General features: G+C 70.1%; 1 protein-coding gene across 1 annotated transcript; it reads left to right on the top strand.

Annotated features, from left to right (window-relative positions):
* Nucleotides 1-98: 98 nt before the first annotated feature.
* Nucleotides 99-15,430, top strand: CHLRE_09g392900v5 (uncharacterized protein). Its single transcript, XM_043065657.1, has 25 exons — nucleotides 99-1,108; nucleotides 1,363-1,572; nucleotides 1,758-1,886; nucleotides 2,037-2,225; nucleotides 2,380-2,523; nucleotides 2,661-3,141; nucleotides 3,458-3,609; nucleotides 3,908-3,960; nucleotides 4,144-4,408; nucleotides 4,686-5,033; nucleotides 5,241-5,978; nucleotides 6,228-6,463; nucleotides 6,892-7,039; nucleotides 7,380-7,478; nucleotides 7,774-7,887; nucleotides 8,110-8,195; nucleotides 8,448-8,567; nucleotides 8,910-9,150; nucleotides 9,428-9,720; nucleotides 10,100-10,551; nucleotides 10,785-10,968; nucleotides 11,259-11,412; nucleotides 11,782-11,978; nucleotides 12,120-13,175; nucleotides 13,425-15,430. Exons 1-25 carry the CDS (start codon nucleotides 353-355, stop codon nucleotides 15,181-15,183), a joined length of 8,604 nt encoding a protein of 2,867 aa, XP_042920954.1. The 5' UTR covers nucleotides 99-352; the 3' UTR covers nucleotides 15,184-15,430.
* The last annotated feature ends 28 nt before the right edge of the window (nucleotides 15,431-15,458 follow it).

Genomic DNA, 15,458 nt, shown 5'->3' on the forward strand with positions numbered 1-15,458 from the left:
CAGAAGTCACAGTGGGTTGGGGTGTGATTGTTCTAGTTGCGAAGGGTACTAACACCAAAAACATAAAGATTTACATAATGAATAGTAAGTCTGCTTATCAAACGACGCTGGGCACAATCCTTGACTCCAATTGTTGACTCAGACAAAACCCTCGCTGGAAGCTTGATTTCATGTTGAAAAGTGACACATTGTGATACTACTTGTAGTAAATCGCTGCGAGCAAAACGGGCTGCGCGTAGCTGCGCGCGAGTCCGCATGCGCGACAGCTCCGTGCCCGGCCGTTGACAACAGGCCCCACACAGGGGCCAGTATGACGAATTAAGGACACAGTATTGCTTATTAGTATCAAGAGATGCTGCCAGGCACATACTACGCCACGGCGACGACGCCGGGTGCCCCTCAGCTGGCGCCGGGCGTCATGGCCCCGACGAACTGGAGCCCCACGCGTATGCAGCCGGAGGCTAGCACCTCCAGTCCGCCCGGTGTGTACTATCCGCACGCACCAGGACAACCTGAATATGGCCAGCAGCTGCTGCAGCAGCCGTATCCTGGAGCCGGCGGCCCGGCGGATGCCCACGCCCAGTACGCAGCGCTACAGGCGCAGCTCGCGAACGGGGCTGGCTACACCTCCCCGCCTTCACGCCTTCCCGGGGCGGCAGCGGGGATTGGGGGCCCCCAACAGCGGCTGCCGTATCAGCAGCAGTCTTACCCGCAGGGCATGGTCATGGCAGCATACACGGGCGACGGGCCGCCGCCTGCCCCGCCACAGCCCCTCCAGCCCCTCCAGCCCTTACAACCCCTCCAGCCGCTGATGCCGCTCCAACCCTTGGAGCCTCCCGAGCCCTTCCTCGCAGCAGACCTCTCCGCCATCGCCGCCGCCGCCATGACCGAGGCGGCGGCGGCGGAGGCCTTCGGCGCGCCGTCCATCCCGCCGCCGCCGCCGCCGCCCGAGCTGCCGGGCAGTGCGCTGCTGGCGCCCAGCGCCTCGCCGCTGCTGCGCGAGGTGGTGCATGAGGGGCGGGTGTTCGTGGTGGACACCTCCAGCAACCTGGTGTACCGGGACAGCGCGCAGGCGGGCGTGCTGGAGCGCGTGGGCAAATGGGTGCAGGTGCGTGTGGACGGGTGTGAGCTGGGCGGGCCTGCTGTGGGCTGACAGCGGAGCGGCTGGGCAGCGCCAGGCATGGGCGACCACCTCGTGCATGGGCGTTGGGGTGAAGACGTTGGGGCCGCGGCTCACACCCCACGAGCCCCAGTGCCAAGCTCACCACCTTCCCTCCTACCTCCTCCCTGTTCGGTATGGCGGCTGGCGGTGACCGCAACCCTCTCCCCCACCTCTCGCCCACACGCCCCTCCTCCCCGCAGGGCACGCTGGTGTTCGTGCCGCCACTGACGGAGCAGCAGTTCTTCGCCACGCTGCGCGCCTTCCTGGCCAAGCGCAAGCTGGGTCTGGCCGACCTGTTTGCGGCGCTGGACACGGACCTGGACGGCTGCCTTGGCAGCGGCAGCGAGCTGAGGGCGCTGGCGGCGCACGTGGTGCCGGGCGCGGCGCCCAGCGAGGTGGCCTACATCACGGTGAGCGGGTGGCCGCGGGTGGCGGGCGAGGCTGCTGGCGAGTTTCTTTTCACCAGTCCCTGTGAGACAAACAAGCGACAAGGAGCTGCCCGGGCTTAAGGAGGAGCGCATGCTTCGCCTCGGGCCTGTTGAATGCTTCGTATCGTGTCATGTAACTCATGCGGTGCGTGTGTCGGGGGCTGCAGGCGTTGGTGGACTGGGACGACGACGGCTACGTCAGCCTGGGCGAGCTGCTGGACGCCGACGAGTGGGCCGAGGTGGTGGCGGACGAGCGGGCGGAGGGCGCCGGAAGCGACTGGGTGCGCGTGCTGCAGGTGCGTGCGTGCGCAACAGCTGGCACCTTGGCTGCCCTTGCAATGGCCGCCTTTGCCCTGCTGCTGTCGCTACGGTCTGCGTCTGTTGTACCACGCCCACCGCCGCAACGCATGGATGCTGAACTCTTGCTTGGAATGCCGCGCCCGCAGGATACGTCCTACATACTGCACACGCAGCGGCGGCACGCGCAAGTGGTTTTCCACACGCTGGCGGCGGAGGCGGCCGCCGCGGCGGGCACCGCCTGGCAGCAGCCGCCGGAGGCGGGGGCGGGGATGTGGCCCGCGGACGACGTCCTGGGGCTAGGCAGCAGCAGCGGCAGCGGTGCCTGGACGTCGCAGGTACGGACCCTCTAGGCCCAGACATTTCGGCGGCACCACCAACAGGCCCAGGGGTATGTCCTTGATACGGTAGAGCACGCCGCACGCGTCGTGCCCGTTGATGGCTGCAACACGCCACGCACTGTTTTTGTGCTTGCGTGCCGTGCGCAAACAGGGCCGCGGCGGCGCGGGCCGGGGCCAGCAGCAGCCGCAGCAGCCTGTGCTGCTGGAGCCGGCGCAGCTGCTTCGCTTCTTGAGCATCATGCGGCCGGAGCTGGGGCCGGGCGAGGCGCGATACGTGATGGACCATCTGATGCAGGTGGGCGGCGGCAGCGGGTGGCTAGGGCAGAGGGAGGAAGGGGGGAGGGAGGAGGGAGGAGGGGATTCCAGCCCATAGCAAGGCCGCGGCTCCCATCCCTTGCACCCTGCCCCTGCCCTCCACGGCTCCACCCCCAGGGCCCGGGCGACAGCCGCCGCAGCCTGCCCCAGGTGCTGCACACGCTGCACCTGTGCGACACGGCCTACAGCGCCGATAAGCAGCAGGCGGCGCAGGCTCGCCGCATGGTGGAGCAACGGCACGCCGAGTCGCTGGCGGCGGAGGCCGCGGCGGACGCGGAGCGGGCGGCGGTGGAGGCCGAGGAAAGGGCCGCGGCGGGCGGCGCGGACCCGGCTGCCGCTGCCGCGGCAGGGCAGGCCGCGGCTGCCGCCGTGCGCTCGGCGGCGGCAGCGGCCGCAGCCGCGGAGGCAAATCGTCTGCCCAACGTGCCGGATGCTGGGGCGGAGGGAGCGGCCAGGCAGCACGCCGCGGGCAACAGCCGGCGGAGGCCGGGTGGCGGGCCGGGGCTAAACCAGCGGCCGCCGCCGCTGGGGCCAAGCAGGCTGCGGCGCCGCGGCGGCAGCCCTCGGGACTCCGTGCCGCGCTTCTTCTACCGCCTGGGTGAGTGCCACCCAGGGCACCCACTGCTGGATTCGGTCTTGCCGAGATAGGATCTGTTGGCGCCACAGCTCAATTGCTGTACTGAGCGATGCCGGGCCGTGCTAAGCCATGCTGTACTTGTCGGGGGAGGAGTGCACCACCTGAGCTCAAGCCTGCCGCCCCCCGCCTCAAGCCCGCACCCACGCACGCTGTCGCTTCCAAGTGGTGCGGCCTTTCGCCAGCCGCAGAACTGGCATATGAGATTTGGGTGGCGACGGTAGATGGCTAGATGCCATGTCTGCAGAACTCGAACTGTGCGCTTCTCCCCGCCCTGCAGGCTACTACCTGCGCGCCTCCCGCCTGGGCCTGCGGGAGCTTCTGGCGCAGTTCGACAGCGACGGCGACGGCGGACTGGACCCGCTGGACACGCGGCGGCTGGTGGCGGAGGTGCTGCCGGGGGCCTCCAGCGCGCAGATCGTGTACATACGGGTAAGAGGGTAAGAGGGTAAGAGGGAGGGAGGGAGGGAGGGGCATGCCGTAGGCGCCCGGCATAGGCGCCCGGCACAGGCGCCTGGGTGCTCGCCTGATGGAAACAAGGTTTGGCGGCGATGCAAGTTACAAGAGCTACGGGTTGCCAGCTTGCCTTAATTTACAGCAAGTATAAGGGGAAGAGCAGCTCTTGGTGCGGCAGTCCTCCGGTGCTAAAGCGAGAGCGCCACCCTCAGTAAATGCCCCGTGTGCCCCTGTCCGCGTGCGCGCTCCCACCCTCTCTCACGCGCGCCGGCAGGCCGCCATGAGCTCCCCGGCTGCGGCGATGCTGACGCTGCCGGACCTGACCAGGTGGGGTGGGGGTGCAAAGTTCCTTTGTTGTTGTCTGGTCTATCGCCACCGCCCACCTACGTGCTAGCGCCGGTCTCTGTCCTCCTCCCCCAATCGGGCACATGTACCCCACCCCTACTGGGTTCGGTGTAGTTTGGGCTGTTATTTACAACCCCCCTCTCCTTGATCGTGTCGGCCACACAGGGCGGTGCAGGAGCACAGTGCCGAGGTGTCCGCGGGCCGACAGGACGCAGAGGCCCTCGCCGCCGGCGCCGCGCCCACCAGCCCCCTGGCACACCTCTACCTGTACGGCGGCGGCGGCGCGGCGGCGCCCGCCAACGCCAATGCGGTTATGACGGTTGGCGGCGGCGCCGAGTCGTTCTTCCTGCGTCAGCAGCAACAGCAGGCGGCGGCGGCGGAGCCGGCGGACGTGCTGACGTGGATAACGGAGTACATGGCGCGACGCAAGGTGCGTGCCTTGCCGTGGCGCCGCCTTGCCGGAGGCTGCGGGCCGCTGTGCCGTGCGCACTCGTGCGAAGCCCCCTTCATGCCAAACCCGTTCCATTTCCCGCCATCCTGCACGCATGCGCCCTCCCCAACCCTGCCTACTTCCGCACCACCTCCCGTCCACGCATCCGGGCTTGGTACACTGACGCCGCCCACCTCACCTCATACCCGCACCCACGCACAAGCCCGCACCCTCTCTCCCCCCCCCCACCCCATCCTCTCCCCCCGCCACCCGCCAGGTGACTCTGGCCACGCTGATGGCGCAGTTCGACCGGGACGGCGACGGCGGCCTCAGCGAGCAGGAGGCGGCCCGCCTCATGCGCTACGTGGCCGCGGGCCGCCTGGGCTCGGCCGGAGGTGGAGGCGGCAGCGCAGGCGGCGGCGGCGGCGGCGGAGGCGCGGACGTGCTGGAGCTGGAGGATGGCGGCAGCGGAGCCGGAGGGGGAGCAGGGGGAGGAGTAGCAGGCGGGGCGGGCGGCTCACCAGGGGCGCAGAAGCGGCAGCGGCGGGCACGGCGGGCGGAGATGACGCTGGCGCGGTTCCGGACGGAGGCTGACGTGGACAGGGACGGGCTGCTGTCGTTCAATGTGAGGGCCAGTGTGGGCGGAGCAGTGGGGTAAAGCAGCCTGGGGGCAGTGGTGGCAGGGGCGGGGGTGGTGGGGAGCGGCCGCGCACCTGGTGGGTGAGTGGGGGACAAATTTGCGGTGCGCCTGGCGTGCTGTGGGTGGGCTGCGTGATGTGACACCTACGTTTGACAAACACACGCGCACTGCCCTCCCAACACATGTTCACAGGACCTGCGTATGGCGCTGCTAGCCAAGCAAGACGCCCTCGCGCGCGACCGCGTGCGCCAGGCCGCAGCCGCCGGCGACGCCGCCGCTGCCGCGGCGGCCGCCGCCGCCACCACCGCCTCCCTGCTCGGCCCTGCGGATCCGGCCCTCCCCGCCACCCTCCGCCGCCCCACGCCCGGCGCCCCGGGCCCCGACGGCACCAACGACCCAAACGACTTGCCCTTCTGGGCGCCGCTGCCGCCGCCGCAGCACCTGCCGCCCGGCATGGCGGCGGCGGGCGGCGCCGCCGGCGGCGCCGGGCACCGCACCATCCACGTGTCGGCGGTGCCTGTGGGCCTGCAGCAGTACCCGGGCATGGCTCCGCCCGGCACGGCGCCAGAGGACTACGACGCCACGCCCTACGCCCCCGCCCGACCCGCAGACGCGCGCGACCCCTTCACCCTCGCCTTCGCCGCACAGCATCCCTCCGCCTCGGCACTGCCGCCGTCGACGCTGTCGCTGTTCCCCAGCCCCGCCGTCAAGAGCGCGGCCGCGGCAGCGGCCGCGGCCGCAGCGGCTGCGGGAGGAATGGGGGGCTTGGGCTCGCCCAGGGCGGGGGCGCTGGTGCCGGCGGGGGCGGGGATGGGGGTGGGGATGGGGGCTGCTGCCGGCTCACCGGGCGGTGTGGGCGTGCCGCGCGGCCTGCTGCCCGAGGTGCCGCTGGCGGATGTGGAGGCGCTGGACCCCGAGGTCACACTGCATGTGCGTTGCTTGCTTGCATTGGGGGGGGGACTGCTTCGTTCGGGCCATTCCTTTGACATTGAGCAAGGCAGAAGCAGTTTGTCAAGTTTGTTGCCGGTCACCACAGCTTTCTTTCCCTGCCTTCCTCCCATCCACCAGCCCCTTCCCCATCTCGCCCTCCCCCCTAACCCCGCCCACCCCCCTCACCACCGCCCGTCATCCACCCGCCCCTCCCAAACCCCACCTACCCTCTGCCCTCCCCCTCCCCAGGCTGTTGAGTACCTTGGCCACACGCTGCTGGTGGACCGCGTGTCCAACCTGGCCTTCCTGCCGCTGCCGCCCAACCCCGCCACCACACCGGCACGCCTGGGCAGCGGCAGCGGCGCTCAGGGTCGCCCGCACACGGCCGGCGCCGGCGGCGCGCCCGGCTCGGCGGCGGCGCTGGTCGCCACGGGGCCGGGCGGCGCAAAGCGGCTGCCTGATGACCAGCTGCACCTGTTTGGCAGGTGTGTGTGCTGGGTGCGGGGGGGGGGTTGTAAATACAAGCCCGGACTAAACCAAAACCGACGAAAACGAGCGGAGCACAGGCAGAGGCGTTAGTTTCAAGCGATAATACTTATGGGAGGTGGCCGAGGCGTCGTGGAGCAGCAGGGCGAGGGGCGGGAGGTGTGTGTGTAGGGTGGTGGGGTCCACCATCTCCTGGAAGGAACCAGAGGCACGAGGACGCAGGGGAAGGTGGGGAGGACTCGACTGCTGTGCGTGAGGCTGGGAGGGGTTTCGGGTGTGTAAGCCTGTTGGTGAGACTCCCGGTGTGACTCCTGCAGGTCTGGGCGCCGTGCGGCTCAACCAACAACAACAACACCAACACACGCACATGCACATAACTTGTTCCTTGTTCGTTCGCTTCGGCTGCTGCTGCCCGTCCTCCATCCAGGCTGCTCCCCAACGGCACTCTGGAGCGGGTGGAGACGCCGCTGGCGGCGCAGCTGTTCGCGGCGCTGGACTGGCAGCTGCGGGCGGGGCAGGCGAGGCTGGAGGAGATGTGGGCGGCGGCAGTCATGGGCGTGCGGGCGCCCAGACAGGTAGGCGATTGTGTGTATGTGTGTGTGGGGGGGGGGTTGTGCCCGAGCCCAACGAAGTACGTCCCATGGCAAAATGCGTGGTGCAGCTGGGCCCGGCGACGCCGTCACCTCTGGCGCGATGCCGATCTACGATGCACGATGCCCATGCGCGGGCGTGTGTGTAGCTTGTGTGTGGGGGGGGGGGGGGTTGCGTTGTGCACGCACGCGCGTGATTGGTGTGTGGCTGCGACGGGGGAGCCGCGCCATACTTGGACATAACCATTCTTCGCCCCCGCACACGCCGTCGTGTTCTCTAGTCATACATGGATTCCCCTCCCCCTCCCGCGCGCGCACTGTGCAGCTGCCCGGCGCGCCGCCGCCGCCCGCGCCGCCGCCCACAGACCTGTCCGGCCTGGCTCGCTTCCTGCGGCCGCTGCTGCCCGGGCTCACGCCACATCAGGTAGGTGCGCGCAGCACCGGCGGCGGACTCCAGCGGCTTTGCGCCTATCACGCGCGCTTCTCGTATCGCGTCAAACCTTGTGCACATGTACACATCTGCTTTTGCTTTCCGCAGGACCAGTCGACGCGCGTCCACATTTTGTTTAGACGCCCAGATGAACCCTTCCCGTTGTGCTTTTTCGCAAGTCTATCCATGCGCCAACACACACACACACACACACACGCACACACACACACACACACGCACACGCACAAACACAAACACACACTGCCCTTTCCCCCGCCCCGCCCCCCAGCTGCGCTACCTGTGTGCGCTGTTCGACCTGGACGGCGACGGGCTGGTGGGGCCGGATGACGTGGTGATGGGGTTCGAGGAGATAGGCACCACCATAGACACGCCCGCAAACAAGGTGAGGGGAGGGCGGGAGAGGTTGTGTGGCAGGAGGAGGCGAGGGGAGGGGAGGGAAGGGGGCCAGGGGATTGGAGGGGCATGAATCACGTGTGGGGGTTGCTGCGACGCCACCCGCCCCACCCGCCCAGACCGCCACGCACATGCGCGCACGCGCACACATGTCCACCCTGCCACCTTCAACCACCCCACCCCCACCACCGCACCGCCACCGCCTGTGCAGCTGCACGCGGCTGCCTACAAGCTGCTGGCGCGGGTGGCGGGCGTGGTGCTGGGCGACTATGCCGAGAGCTACAAGGCCTTTGCAGGGTGCGGGGGCGGGCGGGCGGGAGGAGGATGTTGCCTGAGTCTTACGCTGCCCGTAGGTCTCAATCTGTGCCAAGGAGCCGCGAGGGGAGGCGCATGCCGTTGTGTGGGCGCATTGGTGTCAATGAATGGGCGGCATATGGGGGGTAGGAAGTCGGTGGTCTGTTCATGCGCTGCCCGTCGCAAGGGATATGGACGCCCGGTGTGTCATGGCAATGTGCTAGCACGGTTGCGTTGGTGCGGCTGTGCCCGCAGGTACCAGCGCCAGGCGGGCGGCCTGAACGCCGGTGCGGGTGCGGGGCCCGGCGCGGCGCCGCCCGTGAACGCCAGCGGCTCCTACGGGCGTGTGGAGCTGAGCATGACCCAGCTGGCCAGGTGGGGGCGTGGGGCGTTGGGCGGGAGGGGCGGAATGGTTGCTTTCACCATATTCAAGAAGGAACCCAGTAAGCAAGGGGGGCAGAAGACGGATGGGGCTTTGGTGACTGGTACTCCCACCCAACCAGCGGTTCGTCTGCCTGTCCATAGGGCAGCGCGTGGCGTGCCGAGCCCTGTGCCCACAGACTTCCTTTTCTTGCGCTCAAACACGTACGCACACGCACACACACGCACACACACATGCTCACGCACGCACACACACAGACACACACACACAGACACACACACACACAGACGCTCACGCGCATGCACGCACACACGCTCACGCCCACGCACACGCAGGTTCCTCTCCCACCTGACCGGCCACCGCGCGCCGCCCGACGACCTGGGCGCCGCGGTGGTGTACCTGGTCACCAAGCTGGCGGCGGCGGAGGCGCCCGGCAGCCCTGCCGCCGGCGCCTTCCCCGCCTCCAACCCCACGCTGCCCGGCCCCAACCAGCCCTACGGCAACCCCTACGCCGCCGGCGGGCAGCTGTACCGGCACCTGAGGGACTCGCCGCCCAAGTTCGACTGGCCCTTCATTGTACGTACGCGGTCGTGGAGAGGGAGAGCCGGAAGCGGAGGCGGGTCCGGAGAAGGGAGGCCACGGCAAAGCCTGTGTTTAAATCGGTTATTGTGCACCACCGCTCTGCACCGTGCACGCCGGCGATCCCACTCGCCAAACCGTCCTGCTTTCCAGTTCACGTACATTGCCGAGCTCTATCGCCGGCCCCCTCAACCCGCACCCAACCCGCTACCCCCCGCGCCTGCCCCGGCCTCCTGCTCCCCCTCTCGTCCCCTCCTCCTTCCCTCCTCTGCAGGTGGGCGTGATGCGCGCGCTGGAGAACAGCCTGCCAGTGGACCGCCGCCTGCCCAGCAGCCCGCCCGACAGCCGCCGCAACACACGCGAGCGCCTGCCAGGCAGCGTGGGCGGCGGCGTGGGCGCCGTGGCGGCGGCGGGCAGCGGCGTGGGCGCGCCGCGGCAACCGCCCGGCGGCGCAGGTTGGGTGGCGGGCGGGACGCCTGTGCTGCTGCCGGCGGATGTGCCGGACGGCGGCGGTGGGGACGTGTTGGATGATGACGAGTGGGGGCCGGGGCCTGCCGGGCCTACCAGGTGAGAGGGGGGCAAGACACGGGGGCCAGAGGGTACACGAATGACACGATGTTACACAACAGGTGTTGGCTCGGCCACCTGACCCCCTGCTGCGCCATGCCACTGTCGGCCTTGCTACTCATATACTGGACACACAAACGCGCACACACACACACACACACACACACACACACACACACACACACACACACATGGGCCGTTTCCCTTGAACAAACGAACACCCCCAGCGGCATGCTTGTTTCCTTCGCTTGCTCTGTCAGTGGGCCGGCCAACTTGCGGCCGCCCACCCGTCCCCACCCGTCCCCTCCCCCACCACACACACACACACACACACATGCACGGCTTCGTTTTGCTCCTTAACACACACGCACACGCACAGGCATGCGCCGCTGCGCGCCAACGCGCTCACGCTGCCGCCCGCGCCGCACCCCGGCCGCCGCCTCGTGGACCTGCGCTTCCACGTGCACGCCGACGGCCGCACCTTCCTGCTAGACAACGTCACCGGCATGCTGTACGCCGCCAACCCCTACATCCTGGCGGCGGCGGCGGCGGCCGCCGACGTGGCGGCGGCGGCGGCGGGCCTTCCTGGTGGCAGCGGCGGCCGCGCGGGCGCAGGCGCAGCACTGCTCACGTCGCAGCTGCAGCAGCTGCAGCTGGGGGCGATGCGGAGCGGCGGCGGTGCAGGTGGCGGTGGTGGTGGATACGGAGGTGGAGGAGTCGGAGGAGGGCTGTGGGTGGGCAGGGGCGGCAGTGGCGGCGGCGGTATGAGGCTGTCGCCGCGGCTACTAGGCGTGGGCGTGGCGGCCTCCGCCGACGGCCTGGGCCCAGACGGTGAGTGCATGTTGGGTGCGTGGTTGTGTGTGAGGGAGAGAAACCCAAGAGAGGAGATACCGGCAGTATGTGTGTATCACGTGTGTCGTGTGTGCGCGTCAGGGCCAGTGTGCCCATGTGTCAGCGCTAGCTATCAATGACGAGGAGAACCCGTCCACACCCGACCTGCCATTCCCTTCCCTCGCATCCTCCACCCTTTCCTCCTGTCCCTCGACGCCGCCCCTACCGCGCAGGCCTGCCCGGTGTGCCCCCTCCGCTGCTGCTGCCCTACCCCGAGCTGGCCGGCAAGCTGACCTACCCCGACAACCGACTGCTGCCGGCGCAGTGCGGCGCGGGCGTGGGGCTGGTCACTGGGGCCCTGGCGCGGCTGGCGGCGGAGGAGCCGCGTGTGGAGGCCTTATACCGCGTGCTGGACAGGTGCGTGTGAGGTCTGTGAGGTCTGTGAGGTGTGCGTGAGCTTGTCCTTTCCTGAGTCCTCATGTCTGTGTAAGGTGGAGGTGCTGGTCTGGTAAAGGCGCGACCCCTCTTCCCCGCCTTGATTCGGGTGGGATGAGATCAAACCGTCCCACTCCCCAGCCCGCGCGATGGGACATGCACCCGCGCCCGCGCCCCTCCCGTGCTTTCGCACGGGCTGGTGGCAACCACCCCACGGCCCCGCTCGAACACCCATCCCTGCCGCTGCCGCTGCCGCTGTCGCTGTGCCTCAGGGATGGTCGCGGCCTGGACCACCGGCGACTGCACGCGCTCATCTCGGGGGTGGCCAGCCTGACGGCGGCGGAGGTGGCGTTCGCGCGGGCGCTGCTGGACCGCGAGGGCACCGGCCGCGTCAGCCTCAGCGATCTCATGGAGGCGGGCCAGGCGGTGAGAGGGGAGAGGAGGGGAGGCGAGGGGAGGCGAGGGGAGGCGAGGGGAGGGGAAGGAAAGGAAAGGAAAGGAAAGGAAAGGAAAGGAAAGGAAAGGAAAGGAAAGGAAAGGAAAGGAAAGGAAAGGGGAGGGTAGGGAAGGGAAGGGAAGGGAAGTGCCCTAAGACGCCAGGTACTTGTTAGCGGTTGCCAACCTCTGCCGGCAGGCTTGGCAGGCCTGGCAAACGGCTTGCGGCGCGGGTCGCAGGGCACAGCGTGGCTGGTCGTCTGCTGCCCCCGCCCCCTCCTCGCCCGCCCGCCCGCCACCAACTCCAGCCGCCAACGCCTCCCCGTATGCTGCCCCCTCCCCTCCCGCCTCCCCCTGCAGATCCACTACACGGCCACGGAGGTGGGCGCCGGCGCCGGCCGCAGCCCCGCTCCCCCCGTGACGCTGACCCTGGGCCGGCTGGAGGCGCGGGCGCTGGACGTGTTGCACCGGGCGGCGGCGGCGCTGGCGGCGGAGAGCCGGCTGTTCTGGCTGCTGCTCACAAAAGCGGAGGGCGGCGCTGCGTCGGGCGGCGGCGGGTGAGTGGCGCCTCCAGCTGCCGGCTCTCAACATACTTGCTGAGTCCGAAGCGTTTTGAGTCCCCAGTTCTCCCTCAAGTCCAGTGCCGGTACCATCGTCGCCGGCTCTCACGCCCTCTCCGCGCTGCTGCCCCCGCACAGGCTGGGCCTCCTGGACCGTGGCAGCGCCGCCGCCCTGCTGCGTCAGCTTCTGGCGCCCTACCTCCCCCCGCACGAGGTGGCTGTGGTCACCGCCTACCTGGCCATGATGACGCCCGACAAGGATGGTAACGTGTCAGCGGACGAGCTGCAGCAGCTGCTGCGCGTGCTGCCCATGAGGCTGCGGCTGCCGTACGGCGGCGGTGACGCGGTGGCGGCGGCGGCCGCCGCCGCCGGGCTGTCGCCGGCGGCGGTCGCCGCGGCGGGCGGCCTGGCGGCGGCGGGGCGGGAGGTGGTGTTTGCGGCGGGTTTCGGCGGCCCAGTGGCGGCGGATGGGAGCCTGCTGCCGGCGCCGCCGCCGCAGGATGGTGGCCCTGGCGGCGGCGGCGCACGCTACCGCCGCCGGCTGCCGCACGCCGCCGGCCCAACCGATGCGGAGGCGGAGCTGCTGTACGGCGCCAACGACGGCGCCGCCAACCGTTGGGACGAGTACGGAGGGCCGTACGATCCAGACTACGGCGAGGGCAGGTTCGGCCGTGCGGCGGCGGCGGCGGCCACGGACCGCCGGCCGCGGCCACATCGGCGCCCGCCGCCCATCCCGCCTGGCGGCGGCGGCGGCGGCGCGTACGGCCTGGCGGCGGAGGGCGCCCAGTCAATGTACGACGAAGACGTGGCCGAACTGTACGGCCCCGAGGCGCCGTACGACAGTATCCTTGGATCCAAGCCGCCACCGCTGGATCCGGTGCGGGGGCCGCAGCAGGCGCGGCGCGCGGGCAGTCGCTTCCTGCCGCCTCGCGGGCCGCCGCCGGAGCTCGACCCGGCCGTTGCCGCCGTCGGGCCGGCCAGCCGCCTGCCGCCGCGCTCGCGCCTGCTGCCGCCGGCAGGCGGCCGTGGCGGCTTCGACCCGTATGCGGAGGAGGACGCGTCGCTGGGGCTTGACGCGCCCCTGCCGCTGCCGCCGTCGCGGCTGCGGGAGTCGGCGGTGGGGCTGTCTGACGAGGCCGACCTTCTGGATGAACTGAGGGGGCGGCCGAGGGGCCGGCTGGGCGCCGGGGGCGGGTGAGTGGGTCGGCTGTCATGTGTCATATGTGTGCTTGTGTGTTTGCCGGCGGCCCTGCCGCGGGCCGCCGGCACGGCGCCCGCTGTAGCAGCTGCCGTCCCTGTGGCACGGCGCGACTGCATGTGGACCACCTGCCTGGCATACATGAATGGACGACAGCTCTGAGCTTGGTGCTAAGAATAACGCAGCGCCGTGCCGTGTACAAACACACTTTCTATATATTCCCTCCCCCCCCCTCCCACACACAGGCTGGACAGCTCCACGCAGTACGGGCTGCTGGAGGACGTGGGGCCCGGTGCCCAGCAGATCGGCCGCGGCCGCCGCGCCGACGACTTCAGCGGAGCCGCGTCCCTGCTCGACGACACGCGCCCCGCCGCCACCGCGCCTAGGGGCAAGCCGCCGCGGCCGCCTGGGTCGGCCGCGCCAGTCGGCTTCGACCCGTATGGGCTGGCCTCGGAGGAGGTTGGCGGCCTGCCGCCGGGAGGCGACGTGCGGACCTCGCTACTGCCCGAGCGGCCAACGGAGATGCGGCGGCTCGGCGGCGGCGTGGGTGCAGGCGGCGGCGGCGGCGGCGGACAAGCGGAGGTGCTGTCCTTCCTGGATGAGGGCAGCGGCGGTCTGGGCAAGAGCGGCAGCAGCACCGGCAGCCGCAGCGGCGGGCTTGGCGGCCTTGGCGCGCTTGCTGGCGGCAGCGGCGGCGGCGGCGGCGGTTTTAACCCGTACGGCGATGAGGACGTGCCCAATGCGGGCAGTGCCGCGCCCTCTCGGCCCATGACCGCTGCCACACTAATGCGCGACTCCAGTGACATGCCGCGACTGGCCTCGCCAGCACTGGAATCACTCCTACCGGGCGCGGGAGCAGGTGGAGGCGGCGGCGGGCTGGGCGGCGGGCTGGGCGGCGGCGGCAGTGCTGCTGGCGGCGGCCGCGTGGGTGTGCGGCCACCCACAGCGACGCGTGTGTCTGGGGCAGCTGGCGCTGGCGGCGGCGGTGGTGGCGGTGGAGGGCTGTTCAGGGAAGAGGATGACCCGTACGGTCTGCCCGTGGAGAGCCCGCTCATCCTGGGCCGGCGCCCGAGTGACAGCGGCCGTGCGGGCGGCGGTGCCGGCAGGGGCGCCGCGGCCGCCGCCGCCCTTGGCATCGGCATTGACGAGCGCACCACAGACAGCGCCAGCGGCCCGGCACTGTTCACGTCTTTCGGCGACGCCCTACCTGAGCCCTCGGCTGGTGGTGCCGCTTGTGGCGCCGCTGCCGGCGGCGGCGACGACTTCGGCTTGTTTGCGGGGGATGGCGGAGCTGCAGGCGGGGGCCTGGGGCTGCCGGCGCCTTCGTCGGGCTTCCGCAGACCGGCGGCGGCGCCAGCGGCGGGCTTGCCTGCGCTGGGTGGCGGCCGCAGCCGTCTTGTCAAGGGGACCTCGCGCAACGACCGGGATGAGGATGTTGATGAAGATGATGGATTCGGCCTGGGTGCCGAGCCGGGTCTGGGAGGAGGCGCAGGTGGCGGTGCAGTGGCCGCAGAGCCGCCGCCAGGGGGCATTCTGAACGCCAGCATTCGCTCCCAAGCCGCGGCGTCTGACCGGCTGGGGGCCAGCCTCCGCTCCAACCGGTACGGTGGCGGCGCGGGCGCGGGTGCGGGAGCCGGCGCCGCAGGCACAGCCAGGCGGGTGGGCGACGCGGAGAGCAGCTCGGGCTCGTTGGGCGGCGGAGGGCGGGGCGGGGCCGGCGCTAGGCCCGGGGCTGCGGCTGCCGGGGGCATCGGATTCGACCCCTACGGTTTGGATGGGGAGCTCGGAGGCGGCGGGGGAGGGGGCGGCGGGCTGGGCGGGGGCCTGCCGCCGCCGACGCTGGCACGCAGCCCTGCCGCCAGTGGGCGCAAGGGCGCGGCGCGCGATGACGATGGTGATGGTGACGGCGGGTTGCTGGACTATGACGAGAACGACCTGCTGGGTGGAGATGAGGAGATTGACCACGGGCTGGGTGGCGGCGACGGCGACGGCGATGACTTCTGAGTGTTGGCCGCCGGGGGAGGAGGTTGCATGGTGCTAGGCGTGAGGTTGCGCGTGGCGCTGTACTAAGTGGGGGCTGTCTTCAGAGGGCAATGCGAGTTGGAAACGTACGGTAGTTACGGCAGGTTGCTGCTCGCGACGAGTGTTGCTGCGGGTACCGTATACAAGCTGCATGGCTTGTGTGCGCCGTGTTCTTACGGGGCAGCTGAGCGTGTTATGACACAAGGGCAAGCTGTAACGAATGCAAATGGCGTGTGGTGCACGGGCGCACGAAGGCG

Source organism: Chlamydomonas reinhardtii, chromosome 9, assembly GCF_000002595.2.
Source record: "Chlamydomonas reinhardtii strain CC-503 cw92 mt+ chromosome 9, whole genome shotgun sequence".
Classification (NCBI taxonomy): Eukaryota; Viridiplantae; Chlorophyta; class Chlorophyceae; order Chlamydomonadales; family Chlamydomonadaceae; genus Chlamydomonas; species Chlamydomonas reinhardtii.

What these genes read in the sequence shown, in the direction of transcription:
- CHLRE_09g392900v5 (XM_043065657.1), top strand. Translation starts at nt 353, where the DNA reads ATGCTGCCAGGCACATACTACGCCACGGCGACGACGCCGGGTGCCCCT. An exon ending in GCGTGGGCAAATGGGTGCAG is followed by an intron (nt 1,109 to 1,362) that starts GTGCGTGTGGAC and finishes TCCTCCCCGCAG; the next exon opens with GGCACGCTGGTGTTCGTGCC. An exon ending in AGTTCGACTGGCCCTTCATT is followed by an intron (nt 9,151 to 9,427) that starts GTACGTACGCGG and finishes CCTCCTCTGCAG; the next exon opens with GTGGGCGTGATGCGCGCGCT.